Source organism: Cataglyphis hispanica, chromosome 8 (assembly GCF_021464435.1).
Source record: "Cataglyphis hispanica isolate Lineage 1 chromosome 8, ULB_Chis1_1.0, whole genome shotgun sequence".
NCBI classification, from domain to species: Eukaryota; Metazoa; Arthropoda; class Insecta; order Hymenoptera; family Formicidae; genus Cataglyphis; species Cataglyphis hispanica.
Window position 1 is genome coordinate 2,130,217 of NC_065961.1, and position 23,345 is coordinate 2,153,561.

The window sequence follows — 23,345 nt, forward strand, 5'->3', positions numbered from 1 at the left end:
ATCAAACGGATAATAAGCAAGTCTGTAATCAGTGCAGAGCGAGTGCACGAAATCCACGGAGATTTTACTCGAAAAGTTTTGTACTTCATATTCTCAATAGCTTCGAGACGCATCTTCCTCGTTCTCGGAGGAAGAATGAAAGGTACGGCAGGTTCGAAAGTATGAAAGAATCGTGTCTGAAATGCGGTAGATGGAAAACAGAACGATGCACGGGGAATAAATGGACGCGCGAGGGATAATACATACACACATATATATATATATATATATATATATATATATATATATATACATATACATACGATGGTACGTAAATTCGTGCGCAAACACCAATATCATCCGTGATAGATGTTTTGAATCCCCTTACAGAAAACGAGTCTTGACAGCGGATTGCTTCTGTATCGGTACATATAATTTCAAGTATAAAAATGTACCTTTATCTCCCGGCTGTAATATTTTACTGCGAGATTGTTAAATATTTTTAATAGAAATAATTTTTTTAATACTATAATAACACAGATTAATAAAAGAAAATAACAATTTCCTGTAATTTTTTTACGCTAAATACGATTCCGACTATCAAAATGCTCCCATCAGCAGTCAGCTAATTTTTAGAAATTTTTAATTAAACTTAAAAAATGAAATATTTTAATGCATATTATTATGTTATAGCTATCAAATATGACATGTTGGAAGAATTTTGTTGCAATAAAGATTATGTTGTTAAGTCTTTTAGCCCTCAAAAGAACTTATTCGCAACTTTTATAATAGACTTTACAGCAATATTTTATTAACAATATAATTGGTAAATTTTTTTTCGAAAAGTCCTCTAACATACATACATCCACAACTTATTTGATTACAATAAAGCTTCTTTAATACATTACTATAAACTATAGTCATAACATAATAAAATACATTAAAATAAATGTCTGTCTTGTGTTTAGAGAAATAAATGTTTTATATAATCAAGAAATTAGATAGAAGCACACACACACTATATCTATTATATAAAATCCTACAAAATTAACTATTTTTAATACCTATCAAGATCTCAGTTTTATTTATTATTGTTACAAAAATCCACAATAATAAATAAGAATAATAATATACAAAAATACAGTGACTCTTTTTTTTATATGTTTCTCTTTGTCACTTGTAAGATCAAAGAAAATATCTGAATATTTACTCTTTGTCTTTCCCGGGCAATCTTCACTTTATCAAACTAATTAGAATTATGAAAATTGACAGAGAAAGTTGTAAACCTTCAATTTTGTTACGATGACGAAGGATGCCATAATAAGTAAATTTCCAAGCAATATAAAGACGGTTCCCTCGATCCCAAAGGGTCTTTGACAAAAGTTCTTCTTCTTCCGCCATGCTTTCCGGAGAAAATAAAGAGAAATTCGTAAGAGAATTAACAACAAGAAGCGTAATAAACGCTATGGGATGAGAATCAATCGAAAAAAAATCGAATTTGAGTGAGATCGTTGATGTAACAGAATTAATAGATTTTACGTTGAAAGCACCAATTAACAACATTTATTTAATATTTTACTTTGTAATGTGCAAAGCAGGACCTGCAAACAAAAAAAAACAAACGCGAGCGTTTGACCGTAAGCTTAATTAAAATACGAATACGCAATCTGTAATGCCACGTAGAAATGTGTGTACATACGCGCGTTTTGATTAAATTTACATGCAAATATCCTATTGCTACCTTAACGAAGTGAATTCAGCACATTGGATTTTTCCTTCTCGCGCACCGCTTATTATAAACGAGTATCAGCGATTTTCTCGATGTTATCTGCGTCGTGATCAGAAAAAAGACACGTTTGCATAATAGTTTTCAGCGATATAATTCGCATACGAATATCGTATAGAGTGTCGTATAAGTACCATAATTATTTCCGACTATAAAAAAGAGCTGCACGCCTAATCAAGAAAAACGTCAAGACAGCAAAAGCTTCTTAATTAAAAACTATTGATCCAAGTTTGATTCCATTCAATGCGAGCAGATAATAAACTCTCATTCTTTATTTTATTTCATGTGGACTTGTGAATTTTAATAAAATTTTAATTTTATACACGTAATTATCTATTATTTTTTGTAAAAAATAATATTCTGAAAAATAATATCTCTCATTCTACATAGTTTTTTGAGTCTACAAAGCAGATTATACATACGACAAAACATCAAATATTAAAGTTAAATTAGAAATAATATCTGTCATTGTTTATCCGCAATCAAATTTTCAAACAAACAAAAATCAAATAAAAATATAATAACAATGAAGCTTTGATTTCAAATAAAGATTTTGATCGTCAAAGAAAATTAATATTTAAGATATAATCGTTCTTTTATTATACTATTGTATTAAATAATCGTATAATATCTGTTCTGCAACAGGGCAAAAACGTTAAACTGTTGTTTGTAAAATATGAAATATTGAAAATCCAGGCTTTACTGAGTTAGACTCATTTTACAAAACGCTAAACAGTTTTTTCCTTGTTCCACGACATATGTCAATTCCAAATTTATCGCGAACTTGGAGTATCCATAAAACGTCGATCTTACATGCAGAAATCTGACAGATTTGCGAGCCGACTCAAATTTACTGCGAATTTGATGCACGTGAAACGTCGATTTTACGTGCCGCGTCTTTTTCTCTCTCCAAAAGAAAGAGGGAAAAAAATCTGTACTTTTTCGTTGGTACTTACCCGCGCCAATGCCACCGCCGGAAAACTATCCCACGCGAGCTGCGTCTCCTCGCCCGGATTCCCGCGACGCTGACCTGAAAGAATCCTCGCCGCGGTCAGGGTGCTCATCCCCATGCCGTCGCCGACGAAAAGGACGACGCCGCGAGCTACCCCGGTCGGTGGTGTCGTGCCGCTCACGCTGGAACTCGCTGCCGTCCTAATCCGTGCCTCGATCGCCCGCGTCGCCGCTTCATACCAGACTTCTCTTTCTGCAAACAAAATAGCTTTGTTATTATGATGTATAATCAAAAATATTATATTAAAAACAATATATTAAAAACATTATTTCGACACGATTGCAATGACAGAGAGACTTTGTGACGTGTAATTTGTGCCACTCTTTCGCATAATGATATTGTCGAGTTATAAAACTATATGAAAAAGGCACAAGTTTCTTAAATGTTACAGATAGATTTGACTGTTCAATATAAGTTGACCACATACAGATGATATTAAGACTCTCGATCATATATAATATATGATATAGTCGTATTATATCAACATTGATACAATAGTGAAGTAAAACGTTCATCGTAAGCTTGAAGAGAAAAGAGAAAGAGAGAGATATAATGTTGCTGCTGTTTTAAAAAGTTCTAACTTAAGTCAACTTTTATTTTTTAAATCTCAACCAGCACTAACGAAACGAAGACACCTATATTATCGTTAATTTTTTGCATTAAAATTTTTTCATTAAAATTTTTTTTTTTGGTTTTTTATTAAATGTAAACCGCTAATCCCGAAAAAGAAGAAATCTCTTTGATGCTTTATATAACAATTTTAAAGTGCAAAATATATGATAGAAAGATACCTTAATTGATTTTATTTAAAAAATATGTAGAATTTTTCATGCCAAAAATGATAGACATATTAGTTTCATTAAAAATGTATAGAAATGTATAGATCAAAACTAAGTTGTAGAAATAACTTACCCATAACTGAAGTATTTTAGTTAGAAAGACTAGAAAATTAATTTTGTCATAGTAAATAGTGAATAAAGTATTAACTCTTCCTTAATGCAGAATATATCGAGAAAAAAATCGATTTAGATACTTTAAAAAAAAAAAAATACGATCATATAATGGAAAACAAATTGATTGATATGTTCACTTAAAATATCAATTATGTATCTCGTGTATCTATTCGAAAACATCTTCTGATCATATCAAAGATAAAATTTAATAAGTATATAATATTATAAAGTTGATTTTAGATAGACACCGCATTTATTTTTATCACATTGGAATGAATAATAAATGGAAAGTATATAATAACACAAAAAAGATTTATTTCTTTTATTTTCTTTCTTATCGTTTTTCCTTTCCAATCAGTGAAAACTTATATACTAAATCTTTCATTTTAATACCGAGCAAATGATCCTAATTGCTTACTTCTCAATAGTTCCATCAGGAAATAACGAGTAATATATTTTATTTTCATACTAATTATCGTATCTCTTTTTATAAAAAAAAAGAAAATGGAAGAAAAACTGATCTCTTAAAATAAAAAAGCAATAATAAGGAAATAATTCTGTTTCCTTAAATTATTAGATGCTCAACAAATGTTTTACTATCACTAGTACATTCATTACACGAATATCTTACAATTAGTTGATAGAAGGATAAAATATACGCAATTAATAAAATTCAACAAGGGATTTCAAAAACCCAGCCAGATGCGTGCAACCAATTTATAGCAAAAGGATAAAACGAGCTGGAATGTATGCGGGAGTCTAAAGTAGGATCGCGTGTCAAGAAAGTTTTAAGGCCGAACGATTTCGTTCCAAGCTCAATGGCGATATTGCCGGAAGCAATAGGTTCAGAGAGAAACGGCTGTTTCAACGAACCGCAGCGAACGAAACCCTGTTTCGTGCGGTTGCGGTTTCTCCGATTCTCTGCCGCTCTTACTCTCTGTTACGACTCGATAATGGATAAGTTGAAGCATCTCAACGTGACGATCTATAAAGGATCATAAGTTAATGCAATAATAAATTTTCGGAAAAAGCATAGACTAAAATTAGATGCCTGATAAAAGAATCTCTTTTTCTGGCTCGAATAACTGATAAATCATACGTGATAAAATCATCCTCGACGATGTTTTTACACGAGCGATTTACAGGGTGTCTACCTATATTTTTTCGTGCAATCCCAAGAACGATCGAAGATTCTGAGTGTGAAACCCATCTTCTATTTCTAGTGAAACCTATCCTCTATCTTTCTGTGCATTTATCTGTCTGTCTTTCCTGTCGAAGAAACATGAGAAAATGGCGTTTTTGTAGACTTTCGTGTTGAGCTAACTCATCCGAAACTCAAACCAGAGTACACGAAGAAATAAAAATTCTCCGCACTTACTATTCGATCGAATTCGTGGAAAATTTAAATGTTCCCGGCAGAGCGCGAAAATATATGCACGAGGCGCACAATTCGCGCACGTTTTATCCGTCGACTCGCACTTCCACTGATTCTTACGAATCGTTAAACCCGCGAAAGTCTGATGGGTTTTCTGCGAGAAGAGGTTTCGAGAGACTCGCGCTGCGTGTCGGACGGAAAACGTAGTCAGGATTCGCTCGGCAGCACAGGAATAGCACAACATTTCTATGCATTCTGAACGTGACGAGCTTGCGTTTGCATATTTCAAAACGAACGACACAGAAGTAGCTCGTGAATTTTTAACTCCATCACAAAGTTTGATTAATAATATGTTCCGTGTGCGAAATAATATTATTCTAACGGTGAATAAAGCGAAGCACGAACCGCGCCATTGTACCGTACCTAATGCGATCATACTCTACAAATAATCAACATTATGAATCGCACGCTTAATTAATTTCGCTATTAAAGATTCATAATCGTATTAAATTGGCATCTATTTAGAAAAATGAATAACTCACAAAATTATTTTTATTCGTTGTTACGTAGAAATCAAAACGATAGAAAAGATGGGAATTATAAATTTCTGTTCAAGCGATAATTATTTCTTTTATTCGTGCATACATTTCTTGTATTAAAATATGTATATCTAACATCATATTTCTTAGGCATCGAATAACGACAAAATAATCTTAGATGTATTATTTTTTATTTGTGTATTATTTTTGATTAATAGAGTGCGTGTATTTGCATTTATTTGGTGGTTTTATTTAGATAATTTTTGGAGAGAAATTATATATTATAATTATTCTATTAAATAATCTTTTAATCTCTCTCTCTCTCTTTTCTATTAATTATTATCAACGTAATATTGTATTATTCATTCTGTGTGTGTGTGTGTGTGTGTGTGTGTGTGAGTGTGTGCACGAGATCTAACAAAGTTCCGAGGCGACGATGTTTTATTTCTCACAGTGGAACCTTTACTGGAGATGTTAAATGATGGCGCCCCTACAAAAACTGCAGTAAAATTTCAGCTTAAGAATTCACCGCACATGGATTACACTAGTGTTCTCTTACACGAAATATAAGTGCATACGATTGTTAAGTGCATACGATAGTATAGAAGATATTTAGCAAAGTCGGGAATAGCACTGACAATAAGAAGAATAAAAAAATGAAAGAAAGATAAAGAAATGAAAGAGAATTGTTAAAAAACTGAGAATCCCGAAGAACTTTAAGAAAAGCGACATACTTATCCCACGAGAGAATCTCTTACAAATCAGATATAAAAGACTTTAATAAAGATTTCAATAATCACGGACTCCTTGAGAAACATAATACAAGAAAGTTACGAAATTTTAACTATAATAAATAATAAATAATGAAACTAAAACTCTTTTTTAAATTTTACAAAAGGAATAAATTTTGAAGCAAAAATTCTCCTCTAGATCCAATATTTTTCAAAATAAAATATAAGAATTAAAATTTTTTAATTTTTCTTAATTATTGGTAATTTATCATAACATTTCTAAGAAAAATTTAAAAAAACCAACAACTCTTATGACAACCCATAATGCTTAATCAATTTTATAAAAAATGATTTTTCTCTCACTCTACAATCGACCAATGAAAATTTAAAGTAGAACATTCCAGTCAAAGGACAAACTTTGCTAGATATTCTTAGAAAAGTTTTTTTTCGTATTTTCTCTATAATCTAAATTCTTATCACTAAGAAGGATATGAAGGGCATCTATGATAAAAATGACTAAAATTTTGACATAAAATAAAGAATAAGTTGCGTGTCAAAAAAAATGCAAAGAGAAAAAATGTGGATTTCATCGGCAGTCACAGCGTAGCCTCCATGATCAAACGAAAGTTGCCGCGAGTATATATTGCTTGCTGCTGGTGCTGCTGCTTCAAACTCCTTTGAAGACTCTGAGAAAGGCCTAGTGATTTGCATATGGTTTTTTTAATTGCAATTAGCATTCAAGATTAAAGTCTTTTCAGTCTTTGAATAGCAAAATTCTATGATGGAAGCGGCACAATGTTCGTTTGACGGGAAGGAAAAGTACAAAAATGTGTTAAGTATGTAAAAGAGATCAAATTATAATTTTTGTCGAACGAGATAATGCTTTTATTAATAAAAAGTCGCTTTTTCTCTTTAAATATTATAGCGCGCAAAAATTCCGTCGTAAAAATAAGAAAAAGTAAAATCAAGTAACTTCACATTTTTTGATGACATTTATCCTAAATTTTACGTGAAAGTTATGCAAATTAATGTTCAGCGCACATAAAATAATGTAAAGAAAAAATGTTTTTACAGAAACACGAATTTATTTTATGTATCCAACAAAATTAAATTTAATCGTTTTGGGATGTAATCGTGTTTTGATAATTTATTTGGCATGTAATAAGTCAGAATATTTAAAATTGTATTTACGTTACAATTAAAATATATTTTATTTCATTTAGAAGAGAGAGAGAGAGAGAGAGAGAGAGAGAGTAAAAACACAATTTTTAATACAATAATTCGCAGAAAATATGCGATATATACTAAATAAACCCGCAAATTTTTCTTTCGTAATCGTTTCATATCGTTTCTAAAATAATACATACGTAATTTCACTAAGTATACGTCAGGAATTGTAAAATGGACTTTGAACTCAGAGTCGAATTAATTCTCGACCTCGAGGCATATATAAATTGCAAAAGCATAAGTATTTATAGCTTATTGGCCCTTCTCGCAATTAATAATACAAGCCGGGCTAAGATCCCCGAGAGACTTTAAGTTGCACGAGTTTCATTTCAAATAGCTTCTGGCACGCATTCTACTTTAATCCCGATGGGAACAGTTTACATATTATGAAAATAGTATTATGAGCAAGTGCAGCTTTCTTTAACAATTACTTGAATCTTGTAAAATATATAACAATTTTTCATCTTCTACAAACAAAAGCAAGTAAAAATAATCTTCTAATACTTAACTATATTCTTATTTCAAATAATTTTTCATATTTCTGATGATTATGATAGAAGCAAAAGTCAGATTAGCTTCGACGTATTTTTCCTAAATCTGCGCAAATAATAACAAAAAAAGGAAATATGTATTTCTTTTTTTTGCGAAAAGATATATGACAAAGTCATGAAAATTGAAGAAACATAGCTCGCGAATGTTTTGCTTCTTCTTTTTTTTTGTTAAACAGTGGATTGGAAATGACTATATATATTAAATAATCGTGCAACGTGAGATTTATTCCGTGAGTAGATGTACCCGTACAATCGTAAACGATGATGTCGGATGAGCACGAGAAGCATTTCTCATTGATTTTTCGCCGTGACAAACTATTACACTCGTACTCTACGTCTTGGACGCAATCGCAGATTGCATCTTTAATTTACCATTGTTGCTGCGTTTCTGTCGGAAGGTTCTCTCTGGGTATAGTATACAACTTAAACGAAAGAACTTTATTGCCCCCCTCAGGATTATCGCGGCGCACTCAGCTTCGTTTTATTTCATGAATTTGAAGCGCGGAAGTCACGTTTACAAGAGTAACGCAAAATCGATCCGTATACGTGCAAGGCAAACAATTGTAACAGAAGTTTATACGGTGGCGTTTTACATGCAAGAAACGTGCGATTCAATCCCGCAAATTCGTAATCAAGGGAAAAATTATCGGCGAGAAAATGACAGATCTTCGTATAATTTACTCAGCGTGTGTAATCGAGAATACCGTAATTATCGCTTGCTCAGATCACTGCTCGTGATATTATTGTATAATAAAGGTAGAGAATAATGCAATGCAGGCGGTTAACCAAATGTTATTCTCTCTCTCTCTCTCTCTCTCTCTCTCTCTGTTGTATATATCGTATCTATTAATTATTCAATTATAACTTCTCGTTTGCAGCAGGAATTAACTATTCATACACATTAACGATTCATACACATGCGTATATGAGGAAATAAATACACGTACACACAATGTACGATGATTATTATGCAAGCAGATATACGGATGCAGCGACAAAAATATGAAATATCGATTGAATTTCCGAGAAACGTGGTCAGAAATATTTAAGAAATAAATATCCCGAGGGCGTCTCCGGGGGAATTACAACTCCTGCGCGATTTAGAATTATGCGAGTGTCCTGCATAGCACCGATATAGCATTCAAACTTTTCATCTTGAAAACTCGAGTGCGAAGGGTTTGCATCGCCCAGCCAATAGCTACAAATATCACTCGGCAAGCAAAATATACATCAACGTTCCTATTTTCACCATTATATCGCATGTTGAGTTACAGTGAATAGAAATAAATATGTCTTGAAGCTTTTGATAAAAAAATCATAAAAAATCATTCATATATTTTATTTTGTAAAATATCGATGCAAAAATTTTCCCACAGCACTTTACGCATATATATATATTTGATTTTATAAATCGCTATGTAAGCTACCTAATTTACGGATAATTTACTTCACGTTATATAATAATAATGCCAGAGAGATTAAATGTAGTTAGAATATTTTAATGTTTCAAGAAAATTGAGATATAGATACATTCATTTTTATTTACATATGTATATAAAGAATGAAAATCAAATATAAAACAGAAATAGTAAAAATTAAATTTACTTGATTTTTAATAAAAGTAAACTATTCTTTTCTTTATATAAATTCTTATATTAAAAGATTTGATCATTCATTTTATGTAAAATAATGTGCTATTTTTAAAAATATGACTCTTGAAATTAAATTTAAAAAATAAAATATATATATATATATATATAAATCTCTAAAAAATATATGTTCTCTAATTTAACAAATTCGTGGCCAAAGTAATTGCCTATAAACGATCGAGAGACGCGATAAATATTAAATATTTATAATCGATCGACGAGCTTTATTATAATCAACGCCTCTGTGGCGGCAGCAGAAAGCTGCGGAGAGCTTTTAACCGGCCGCATCTGCGATGCAGATGTCTGCACAACTAAGGGAAAAGTTGCGGGTAACCACGCAGATTTTCTCACTACGTCCCCCAAAGGGGATCGACGGTTTCGCCTCCCGTCAGATGCAGCATCGCACGCGATTGCCATTTACAATGCAGAGCTGCGCCGGTTGACCAGTTTCGCGCTTTTAAGATCGCGGGCACGTACATTCGGTCTGCTCACTTTTAACGAGCCATTACCATTTTCCGCTTAGAACGCATTCGCCGAATAAACTCCAAATACAATCGAGTTGGGCAGCTGCGAGTCTCGCGCCGTTATATAGTAAATTCGAACTGGATCGAGTTGCCACTATGTAGCAAAATCAATTTTGCGAAGGTATCGCACGTCAAAGGCTCGCAATAAAAATATCGACCCCGAAGGATTTCGCGCACTGCGTGAGAAATTAGTTTGCGCATTGATTGCTCCGCTATCTATGGCAGGTTAATTGCTTCGGTTAAAAGACCATACTTTTCGTAAAGTTATATGCTTTTGGAATATATCGCGTGAGCACACTCGCAGTAGAATATAAATGGTAATTATATAAGCGCTATAGATATGATTCTTGAAAACATTTTATGCTCACGGAAACATATTTTTATATCATACTTATCGTATTAGAATAAACAAGTCATTTTTTTTTCGTTCTGCAAACAAAGTTTGTTGGATAAAGTTTTTATAACGGGACATCTTTATGGGGCATTATTATTTGACATTAAGTCGATGGAGTCATTAACCATCTTTACGAGAAAGATCTTTTCTCAAGTTCTCCGCACTCCTGCATCGATAGATTCTTTAAGTAATTTGTGTGAAACCAACTTTCTCTCTCTCTCTCTCCTTTAATAAAAGTTTGATCGCATCCCGCCTCACTCTTCGCAACTTTTTAATATTCGAGATTAAATATCTCTGTAATTATTATTTGAAATTCTGTAAAATAAGGTTTATTATTTCAAGCTAAATAAAAAATAAAACATTATGTATATGTGTGTGTGTAAAATTTGATTTATAAGCTTTTCAATAATATTCATAAATATAGTAAAAAAAAACAAGAGAAGAAGAATTTCTCGCCAAAAATGCACATTTTTATAAAAATTTTGTGTTAAATAAAAAAAAATTACCATTAATCCTTACAAATAAATTATTATTTAACAGTCAAGCTGTAATATTATTTATGCATTGATAATATTATGTTTGGTTACTTCTTTTTTTTATGATATATTTGGTAGTAAATTTCAGAGGACTTATCCAATCCAAAGCAAAAACAAACATCAATGCGATTTATCCATAGATCTAGCGATTACGACCAACAGATGCAGTTATTATTTAAATCCGTCCATTTCATTCCGTGAAATATTCACGCACTTCATCCGGATTTGTAATATACGCGAGAAAATATTTACGTGATCGTAGAACGACTATCACAGAACAGAATAAAAGTGCGACAATAAAGTTTTTCGGCTTACTCGAGGTATGGTATCTTTTATGCAGCATGTTACTGACGCGAGTATTCTCAGTACGCAAATAATCATCAGCGTAAATAAAAATAAACGTAAGCTCATGATCATAAAATATAGTTATAATTCGAATAGATTTAACGTGTATTTTCTATACAAAAATTCCGGTTTCATATTAACATACCTGGTATATATTTCTCCCATTTCGGACAATAGAATTTTTTATAGAATGAAATTGTAAAAATTGTATTATATTTCTTGAATGGAAGCTGCTCGTTTTTACTTATCCTACCTGTTTCACAGCTGCTTCGAAAAATTTAGAGCGCGATAGATCATATATTTAAAACTCCGTTTTTTACAATATTTTGTCCTATCAAAGTCTATCTCGCGACGCGTTTAATCCGAGCACGCTGATATTAAAGTCGTATCAGTATTTCGAATTGGATGGCGTTGATCCGCCCGAAAGATTCATTTCCTTGTAATATCGTAGAATCGAATGGCGGCTATCGCGCTATAACGTTTACGATTGCCGATCTTTCGCGCGATGCCGATAAAACTAGTGCGAATAAATTTCGAACTTTGTAGAAACTTCACACGGCCGCAAAGTTTTATGAAGGTTGTAACGACATTACGGCTGCTCTGACATAGAGCGAGAAATATATAGAAAAATCCAACAGAAGAATTCGGGAATAAAGAAAGCAAGGAGGAAAACAATAAAAGAAAAAAGAAAAGATTAAAATAGGAAATAGCGCAGGAATGAGAAAAGAAAAGAAACAAAGAAAATTAAGCGGAACCAAAATCGTACTCCAGCAATCGAGCGATCTATATGCATAGAAGAAATCAACTGATAATCATAACTATTTGAATCTATCGAAATGAAAAAACAAATAGTAAAATTAGAAAATCGACCAAAATTTACCAAATCTATTTAAACTGCCAACTGTATGCAACATATAGAGGAACGAATCAATGAAGCTTGAAATGAACAATTCCGTTTCAAACTGTACATCTCTATGTACATAATATACTCGCGTTTCGTACATTCAATCACATTTGTTCGTTACTTCTTATTTTCTGAATCCATTATTTCTAATTTAAATTTCTTGAATTGTCGGATAATCTGAATTTTTAATTTTAAAAATTATCAGATACATTATTATATCATAAAATAGCATAAACATAAAGTTTTATTTTTCTTCAGGATTTAATAATTTAATGTATATGTGACTTTTAGAGAATTGTATGTATATCAAAATTTCAAAAAGTCTGTATAGCTATCTAAGATATTCGACGTATATCTTAATTTATTTACATACAAGAAATGTGAGAACAAGAAAGAAGAAAAAAGAGAGAGTCGAATGCTTTAGCTAAGCTATTTATTTATAACGTAATTCATTTAGACATTTGACGATACTTGTGTTATAACTGCGTTATTAAACAACTAATCGCCACACAAAGCTACTATACAAACATAAAATAAAATTAGCCGAGGAAAATAATCCAATATTTGCCAGCAAAGCCATAACGGTAGGTGATATAATTTATTGGTAGCAATAGAATTACAGCGCATACAAATGGAGTTATTTCTCGTATTACGAGCCATATGAGAGAGATGATCAATTCAAAACATGATTTAAACACGTAAGATACGGAAATCTCTGTAATGAATTTCGCGAATTCAATAATTAGTGAATAACAAAATTTGAATAATATTTATAATTTTCCAATTATACAAATTTAATTGATTAAGGTGAGATAATTGAGATTACAATTCGAAATAACTGAGCAAAATTCCGTCAGTTTTCCAACCTTTTCTGGCGATCATATCAACGAGAATGTAACCGAGTTTATTTAGTTCCATTGGGATGCCACTCAAACTAGAAATTCGATTATTGATTACTATCACAAATGCGTCATGCAAAGCTTTAGAGAAATCAGGAACGCAAAATGTGGAAAGGAATTCAATCTATTTAAATAGAATGTGTGAATTTCTATATTCTTTAGACATTTGTTTATCATATTGCATAAAATCTCACCTTTCGAATTTTCATCACGTTTTTCGACGTTCTCACGTTCAAAATAACATCATCTAAAATATAGGCTGCATAAAGTATACAGAATTCAATAATTCTTTTTTTTTAATCAACTCTATATTAGCTAAATAAACGCGTGTTGCATTGTTAATTTTACCAAGATAGCAGCGCGAAATACGCGTAAAAAAATTATTAAAAAAATGCGCACACGCATTATATTCTATATAAAATATTTCTCTTTGTATAAACACGACCATTAGCATCTTCATTATTTCCTTTCTCGCTATTTTTTTAGCACTTTACGACACCCGATAAGCCGTTCCGGAAAATGCCGCGTGCAATCATAAAGTAAAAACGTGGACCTATGGTCGGCGTCATGAGAATAATCTCACGCTTTTCGCGCTTTGCTGCCCTTCCCTGCGGCGAAATAAAGAAAGACCCCATTGTGACGGAAAAATACCGACCATAAGATATGGTTTATAATATAATAGTCGATTTAACTGCGCACCTACCTATATTTATTATATCGAAAATTCAAAAAAATACATAGGCTTATAAAAAGTCGCATAATTTTTAATAAAAAAAACGTAGCTTAAAAGCGCTAAAAACTTTCTAAATCCACGTTTTTCATCTCTCACTGCAAAATATACAAAACATATTTTGAGAAAAAAATGTTATACCTGGAGAAAATTTTACATTATAAATGTAACATTTTAATATTGTAGCAATTTTAAAAAATAGTACAAAAAGATATAAGTATATCTTTCGTATATTTTCGAAAGATTAATTAAATTATATATGACAACAATAAAGTAAATATATATATATATATATATATATATATATATATATATTTATATTTTATATATTATATTAGTATATTTTCACTTATCGGAGCTTCTTATTTGAGAAATTATCACGCAACAACATTATAATTTTTCAAGTTGCGGAAGACAACGTCAAAAGATTCTGTATAATCGCGGAACTCGAATTTTAATGTGTGTTACAAAAGCACTCTAAAGGAAACTTTAAGCGACGTAAGATAAGTGGAACTTATTCCATCCAACAGGACGATTTACGTAACATTACTTCCGTGTCTTACCGTGGCACGTCTTTTCATCCTGGTACCAATACTAACGTATAAACCGCCAAGTCTGATAAGCTGTACAGTGGTGGAAAAGGTCCGCTAAACTCCGAACGTGACCGAATATATTACACGAGATTGTCGCGTGTTGCACCGGATTTATATGTAACTTTTAGGATTTAGAGCCTACAGCGTGTTAAATCTAAATTCGACACGAATAGCTCCACGTAAATAGCGGTCTTCTAGAAAAGAGTTGTAAATATTATGTTAAAAATAAAACAATTATGTTGTTATGTAGTATTTCTATCTTATTGTTATCTTTATTGAAAAATATACAGTGCTTCTCCTAACAACAGTTCATGCAAAAAAAATATCCGTTAGTACGTCATCAAAAAAATAAATCATTTTTCCAAAATCGATCCAATTATTATACGCAATACACGAAACAACGCGTTGCATTGCGCGCAAACGAAAAACTCGCATTTTTCGGATGACATTACAAAATTTCACTTGGTCACGCGCGCCCCAATGTAAATTATTATTTTAATATTTAACGCACGGGAACGACCGTTTATGCTTTCCATGGCAACGCACCTTTTTCAAAATCACGTAGTTATTTTCAAGAAATAATTCATATTCGTTACTCGTGTGTGCGATATAAAATTCCAATTGTAATTTCTCTTTGATTTACCGACCGTACGGTGTTATACTCCATTTGTCGGATGCATAAAAGCGCGGATAGCGCCCAGCCACCACTAAGCCCCGGACATGATGGATAATGTACCGGGGACAGGTGCCCATAAATTGCGCACGTGACAATAGTTCTTTCTTTTTAGATGACATTTCTGCACTCTTGTATTATTTCTTCTTTCGTAAAAGTACGAGCATATATTTTCGTGTCATTTAGAAAATAAAAAATTAAAATGAAAATGTAAAAACGCGTATCTGAAAAATATACATGTAATGCCTCTGCAATAAAAATTTATTTTTCAGAATATTTCAAAGAGAAAAAAAATTACTGACTAAAAAAATTTCATCGTTCAAAGAGAGATTCTTTTAATCACGCATTTATACTCAAACCTTTATTAGTGTTCCATTCGATCTAGGATATACGCTTTTATATGGTCACTTGAATGCGCTACGAAAATAGACCATCATATCGACCGTCATATCGCTCCATTAGCATCGCGTTTGTACAATATATAGACAAATTGATGATTACGCCTAACGAACAGCTATGATCCCTCGTATGTAAAGCAATGTGATAATTAAAATTAAACGTTAAATACCATTGTAATTAGTAATAATTAATAACCATTGTAATTAGTAATAACCAACCTATTTTGTTGAGGAACTCCAGATCACAAAGGAACGCACAAAGTAATTAAAATTTAGTTTATTATCCATAATAAATGGCAATATCGATATTCTAATACTTTATTTCCAATAAAGATTTTTTGCACTTCAATTTTCCTTCCAATATTAAAAAATATCAATAATTCTTTTCTTATTGACTTATTGATTCATGATTTGCATTTTTCTATACAACAAGATTCTTGCAAATTCAATATTCGTATTAATTTTAATAGATTTATCGTGTAAAACTTTTTTTTCTTCATTGTGTAATTTCAAAAATATCTATGATATTAAATTTTAATTGATGAGGTATACAAATTCGACATAGCTGGCAAATAAAGAATCTTTAACTATTTTTTTTTTTTTTTGTACAAACAAAAGAGAGATAAAAAAACAAAATTCACATGGTAATAAACTTTGAGCGACTCTACCTTATTAAGGATTGAGCCTTTATGATCGTGAGTTGCGATATCGTTTCCAGAATGATTTGGATATCCAGGATTACGGGCGCAAAGGACGGGCTAGATTTAAGCGTCTGCAGTCATGCAGCGATACGCCGCATGGATACGACAGCCGTTATGGCTGATCGTGTTTAACGGTACAACCCCGTACGAAACGGCGCTTTCCACTTACATTGTCTATCACTGACGTCGAGCGTCTGGTGAACTAATATAAGCTCAAATGGCCACACACTTCGAGCAAGCCGTTACGTAATTCAAAACTAGTTAGTATTCAACTTGCTCGAAGCGTCCGCCGATTCTGATACGTATCAATTAAGTGCACTCACCGCACAGAGATATAATGTATACGATACATAGAGATGGTACAAAACGCAAATTATACCATCTGTGTAAACGAAGTGACACAGATAGCAAACATGCGTGATAGAGCATTGAAATGTAGAGGTAGATCGATTCAAGATTATTTTTTTTTATCGTTTCTTCACAATGAATATACCACGGATATGATTTTGCGGAATACTTCGCGAGAGAAACGTCATGAAGTATCGGAGTTCGCATACTGACGATACATTGAATACGATGCATTATGCATCTAATGGATAAGTCAATTTGTTAGCGAATCTACAGACATTTCCACCGATAATACGAACGTCGGCAGAGGATGGAGCAGACGCATGTGATGCACGATTACGCGAATGGCTGACATCCCCGTGTAATTATCCCGTACGGGTATTGTGTGCTGCGACGTTCCTCAAATCCTACAACTATACTAGGAATTTCTTGGATAGAACTTGAGCTTCTCATCGACAGAAAGCGACTGAGACATCACCCCTTATTATTGGTAATAATATCTTTTTGATCCGAACAATAGTTACATATATCATGAATGTGTGAGAAAGAAAAGTAAAAATTATGAAAAATATAAAGATATATTTAACTGAGATTTCCGCACTGCCAATAACGGAAGAGGAGAGACGTATAAAGATAAAGGAATTCACGAGTTGCAATTAGAAAAAATATGCTGTCAGAATTTCCGCATATCTAAAATATTAAAAGACATTTTTCGCAAATCCATCTCTTTTCAAAGATGTACTTTATGATGATTAATTAATTTTAAATTTTCGTTCGTCTAAACATTTTATATTATATGCATAAATGGACTTTTGCTTCGCAAAAATTTTGCGGCCGCTCTCATTACCGCAATGTTACGTTGAAATATTAAAATATTTTAGCCAGTTAAATTGGAGAACCGCAAGTAGTCAAAATCTCATAATCGACTTTATTCTAAATCAACTTTTCATACCTTTGAATAGAATTTTAATCCAAGAGGAAATCTTTAAAACCAGTATTAATAGAGAAATTTTAATTACGTAGAAATTCACGCTTAAAATTTAATATAAAAACAGTAGTATAAATTGCGAATATTATCTAATATTTAAACATTTGCATTTGAATCTAAAGAGCGTAAACTATAAATTTACAAACTAATATTATATTACACAAAATACATGTTATAAATCTGCAAGGGAGCTATGAGATCCATACCTTATACACTCTTGCATGATATTATAATCAACTGCAGGTTATTAAGGAGATCTTGCAACTTGGTACATCCACCCAACCTGCGCGTGCAACTAATGCACAAATCGTATGCATGCCACGCATAGCCGATGTAACGCAACATTTTACGTAGCGCAACTATGTTCGCCAGCTGCCACGATTACAGACATTATTATTACTAGCGTAACTGCGTAGATTGCGATTGCAATCTCGACAACGCACAAGTTCACGAGATTAAGCGAACATAAAACATATCAAGAAGTTTAGTAGTATTAATAAAAGAAAAGAAAATTTGGTATATACAAAAGGTATTAAAATTTGAATAAAAGGTAGAAAAAAGACGAATACTAATTATGTGTGTGTGTGTTGTGTATTTTGTTTTCGAAAATACCTGAAATAATCTATTATATAGTTATCTTCACGTGCTTCTTATGCAAAATATTTCAAAAACTTACTGAAAGATTGTTCTTTCAAAATTATAGATTGTTAAACAATTTTTGTAAAGCTATTTGACGATTAGTAAATGCAAATTTATTTAAGATCATAAATTAGGAGTAAATTAAAGAATGAATGTTAGCAAATAATTAAATTCTTTTTATGTCAAAGAGAAAGAACTCAATTTAAAGTTCAGTATTTAAAAAGTAATGCACAGGGATCTCACTTTAAATACTAAAGTTCACAAATTATTTACAAAATCATACATAATATTATGCACTGTTTCTATCTCGTTTTTATATAAATTAATTTTATATAAAATATTTTTTACGCATTTTAAAATAAGATTAAAGCAAGCTCATTTTAAAGTCTAATCAATGTACATTTTCTAAGAATTATGTTTAAAATACGATGCAAATTTATATACCGGCGTATTTTTATATCTGAAACTTGAGAAACGCAACATGTGACACGACCGCGTGGCATTTTTTTTTAACAAAGAACGCTATTTAATAAGCCCTCGTGTACGCGCCACTCATAATAAAACGAAATTATCACACTATATGCACATATATGCATATGTACTTTCATGATGTCTACACATGAAAGGTAAAGTGTCACATAAATGTATGTCGTACGAAACCATGTCATTGTTAAAAAGTTAATTGCATTCCATTTAATAAAAGCAGACGCGACATCTGCTACGATGACAAACTCGTTTTGTCACGAGAGTTATAGCAATAATTGTGACAACTTGAAATAAATAACTATATATAAAAATATTATTGCTTTTCCCATTATCTTTACTTGCTGCTATCACATGCTAATTACACGTAAATTGACGTAATAAAATTATAAAAAATAAATCAATTTAACATCAATTTTCCATCTATTTTTATAAGAAAAGATACAATATTAAATAAATGTTAGTTTAAATCTTTTTTTTATATATTTGTAATAAAGAAAAATTTACACCTAAATTCGATTTGATAAAAATATATCTCTTACAGTTTTTAAAAAACAATTAATGTTTCTAATTTGTATAATATACATATATATATTATAGCGAAAAAGTCAAATAATGTGTTTTCGCAGCTAACCCCTGCAATTGCACGTAATTAAACGTTTGCCATAGCACTCAAGCTAAGTGGAAATGTTTGCTTTTATTTATTGTGGCATTGAATGGGAAAATAGAAGCTCACACACAATGTACTCCGCTCAAACAATGCATTGTTGGTACATTAATGTAGCGTTAGTATAAATCATTGACTTATCAAGTTCAATAAACTCGCGCTCTTTGTTTTTAATCTGAAATATGACTATATCAATGCCTATCATTACTGAGGAATAAATAGCACACAACTCGACATATATTCAAATATGATGACAAACAAAAAAAAAACATATTTAGAAAATTTCTGCAGGCAGAAATAATAATTGTAAATTATATAATATATGGAATATTATTTCGCACAAGTTTTTAGTTTATTCGTCCATAAATTAAAAGTTATTGATAATTTTTTTAAATCAAAACAAATAATAATCTTCTCGATTTGATATATATATTTTGTACACATATATCATTCTGTTAAAAATAACAGGCAGTAATTGATTAAAATTATTCAATAAATCTGTATAAACAAATTATTTTTGTTGGGAATTTCACAATGCATTATGCATATAATGCGTGATTGTCCATAATAATAATATTACTTTAAAATTTTGCGGTACTATTTTATTAATAAAAATTTTTGATGTGTGTGCATTGTATATTGCTGCATATTGACCGAGTATTAAATTGCAAATCAGGTATCTCCGGTGCTATCATCCAACTTATTAAGTGCTCCCGATACGTGAAAACTTTTGGCTGCACTAGAAACTCGGGAATCCCCGAAGAAAACTGTTATTAGATATCAAACTTGGCTGCCGTCGTGCAAGATGCCGGGCTTAAGAATATTTACAAAATTTAAACACATATCTTGTATAACAATACTTTTCTTCTTTTCTTCTCTGTACACATCTATAGAAACACATATCCGAAAATTTTAATCTTTTGCTATTAATGAACCATATTGGTGCTTCATTTTATGCTCATGAATAATTCTGTCCGAACAAATACGCAAACTTTTCATTTAATTTTAATCCGGCAAACTTTTTCTATCTCGCGCCAAGTCTATAGTCATAATACAATAGTTACAATACTTATTATAAGTCTGTATAAAATTTTTTAAAATAATTTCAAAGTAAAAAGTGTTTGTTACTATTGAATTTCAATTCTCGTTTGTATCTTTGTGCACTGTCAAAATTTTATACTTGTGAACAAAATAATCTCAACAAATAAACAATAAAATATAAATTATTTATCCAATTACATCAAGCAACAAATTATGCGTACTTAGTTGTATTATTAACGGCAATTAGACGTAAGCTCAATCACAAGTTGCAAGCGTATTATATAGCACAGAATGCATAAATTATATGCTAAGCTAAGCTGGATCGTCTAAACGATGGCATAGGATGCGAAGATGACGAACTGACGTTCATTAAATCTACAGTTGCAACAATTAATTGACAGAGCAGTCTAACGGGATGTTATCACTGATTAATAAGCAAAATGGTATTTGAACACATGTAAGAACGTTTTTGCATATTACTTTTGCAATTACTATAGCAATGGTCATTCTTTGTATATAAATTTAAATATATTTTCTGAATTAGTATATCTATATTATATTTTTATCATTATATTTTTTATTATACGTTAATTAATCTTAATTAATGGCAAAAACTGTTTCTTGCAAAAAAACAAATATACACTATTTAGCTAATTATATTTCTTTAATTATATGCCTCTCCACAATTATTAACAAGAAAGAAAAATTTCTACTTAAAATAATTTATTAAAGTAATTTATTAAAATTTATTAAAATTTATTAAACTTTAAATTTAAAGTCTTCAATTTTAATAATCCATATTTTTTTAATTATACTCATTTTTATTATTATGATTAGTTTTTAACATCTATAATTTAGACAACTCTTTTATTGTGTTGGAAAATAATTTAAACAATTAAATATAATGAATAGAGATAAATGTGATATTGTTCTGCTAATTATTATGTAAATATGATAAAACAACATTACAGTTCCGACAGTTACATTATTAGTTAAATTTGTGTAGATATCAAAACAAATCTAATCATATAGACTTTTAATTGAAACATTTATTAGAATTATTGCAATTACTCGTTCGATCTAATAGAGTATCTTTGTTTGCGTTTATTACATCCTATGAAGGATGGAATATTGTGTCAGTCCAGCAACAATGGCTTCAACGTGAATTTAGGATTACCTATTGTAATAATTATTTATTGTATTTAATATATATTGACTGACTGTGTGATATCATTATAAGCGCGGTTTATTACTCTCTATTTCTTTCTGTAGCAGTCAAATTTATCAAAATTTATCCAAAAAAAAAAAAAATTGTGGTCGTTTTTTTTCTCATCTTTATTATGCTTCATTTGAATTATTCAATGCCCCCCGTGTATATAAGGTTCAAAATATCGATATCAGTTTTTAAAATAGCAAAACTCGCACAATAAGATATTTATGTGACAGTTTGGCTATCGTCTACTTCCACGTTCCACCGCGGACTGAGTCATTACGAAGGTTCCGTGCAAGGGGAGAAAAATTCTGCACGATCTGGCAAGCATACCAAAAACCATCTCAATCGGAAATGTAAGGATAACGAATCGGCGATACATACAATACGCGTCCATTGTGTCTGCCAAGAATCGCGGAACTGTATTCACCTGCAGACCATGAAAAGACGTTTTCTGTTGAAAGATACCTTCCGCTGGCGAAATTGTTTTCCTGATCGTGATATGAACCTACTATTCCATTGCATAATAATAATGAAATTCAAGCTGTGATATATCTGATCAGAGACTACGATTCACATTCGAAGATTTATTTATATGCTCGTATTTTTCAGTTTAAAAGCTTTCTGTAGCCAAACATTTAATTTATCGTATCTAAACATTTTTATTTCCTTCTTTTTTCTTAATATTGTAATCTCCTTTTATATATAAAATTATACAATAAAAATGGTATCTCAATATATCGTAATTATTAAAGATATATAAATAAAACTATATACATATATGCAAAAAAGTGCATGAAAGAGTTTAAATAAAAATGCACGAAGCTTATAAAAGTATAAATTGTATAATAATTATTACTGAATATTTGGTGAATAAAATTATGCTCTCTCTCTTTCTTTCTCTTAACCATTTAAAAAGAAGTATTTTCGCAGAATAATATATAAACAAAAAAAAGATACTCATGCTTCCTTTTGCTACAGAAAGAAAAGACCAAATGTAATCAATTTTTCAATTTTCTCTCCCATTTTTTCGCATGCTTTACTCATTTTGTCTGTGTACTATATGCTTTATTGTACTTTTATAATGTTACCGTTACAATCGCGAGTACAATACAATCCGATGTTACGGAATAAGGAATATCGATGATCGTTACCTTGTTTTCCGGCACGCACGACGACGACGACGGTTGCACAAATCGCCGATAGAACGACGGTGAGGGCTACGTTGATATGCAATGGATAGCGCCGCATCTCTCCAAAACGAGAACGGGCCGTTCGCGCTACGTGCTATCCTCCGTACTCTCCTTCCTCATACCCCTTTACATGTGGTCCTTCTCGAATCGAATTCACCGTAAAGATTATCAATTCGTGTGGAACGGCGTATCACGAGTACCCTTATCTCACTGTGTACTATCCTCCTTAAGTTGCGTCCAGTATTTCACCGTCGCGTCTCACTCGTCATTTCGTTGC

The 23,345-nt window shown here is 31.4% G+C and overlaps 1 protein-coding gene across 1 annotated transcript in view; it reads right to left on the minus strand.

Moving 5' to 3' along the window:
- LOC126851402 (alkaline phosphatase-like) overlaps positions 1-23,159 on the minus strand; it is a 151,613-nt gene extending 128,454 nt beyond the window's left edge. Inside the window, exons 1-2 of the mRNA XM_050595338.1 lie at positions 23,030-23,159; positions 2,722-2,969 (exon numbers count right to left, since the gene is read on the minus strand). Coding sequence (XP_050451295.1) covers positions 2,722-2,969; positions 23,030-23,126 — 345 coding nt within the window. The 5' untranslated portion in view covers positions 23,127-23,159. The remainder of the gene's footprint in view (positions 1-2,721; positions 2,970-23,029) is intronic.
- Between the last annotated feature and the right edge of the window lie 186 nt (positions 23,160-23,345).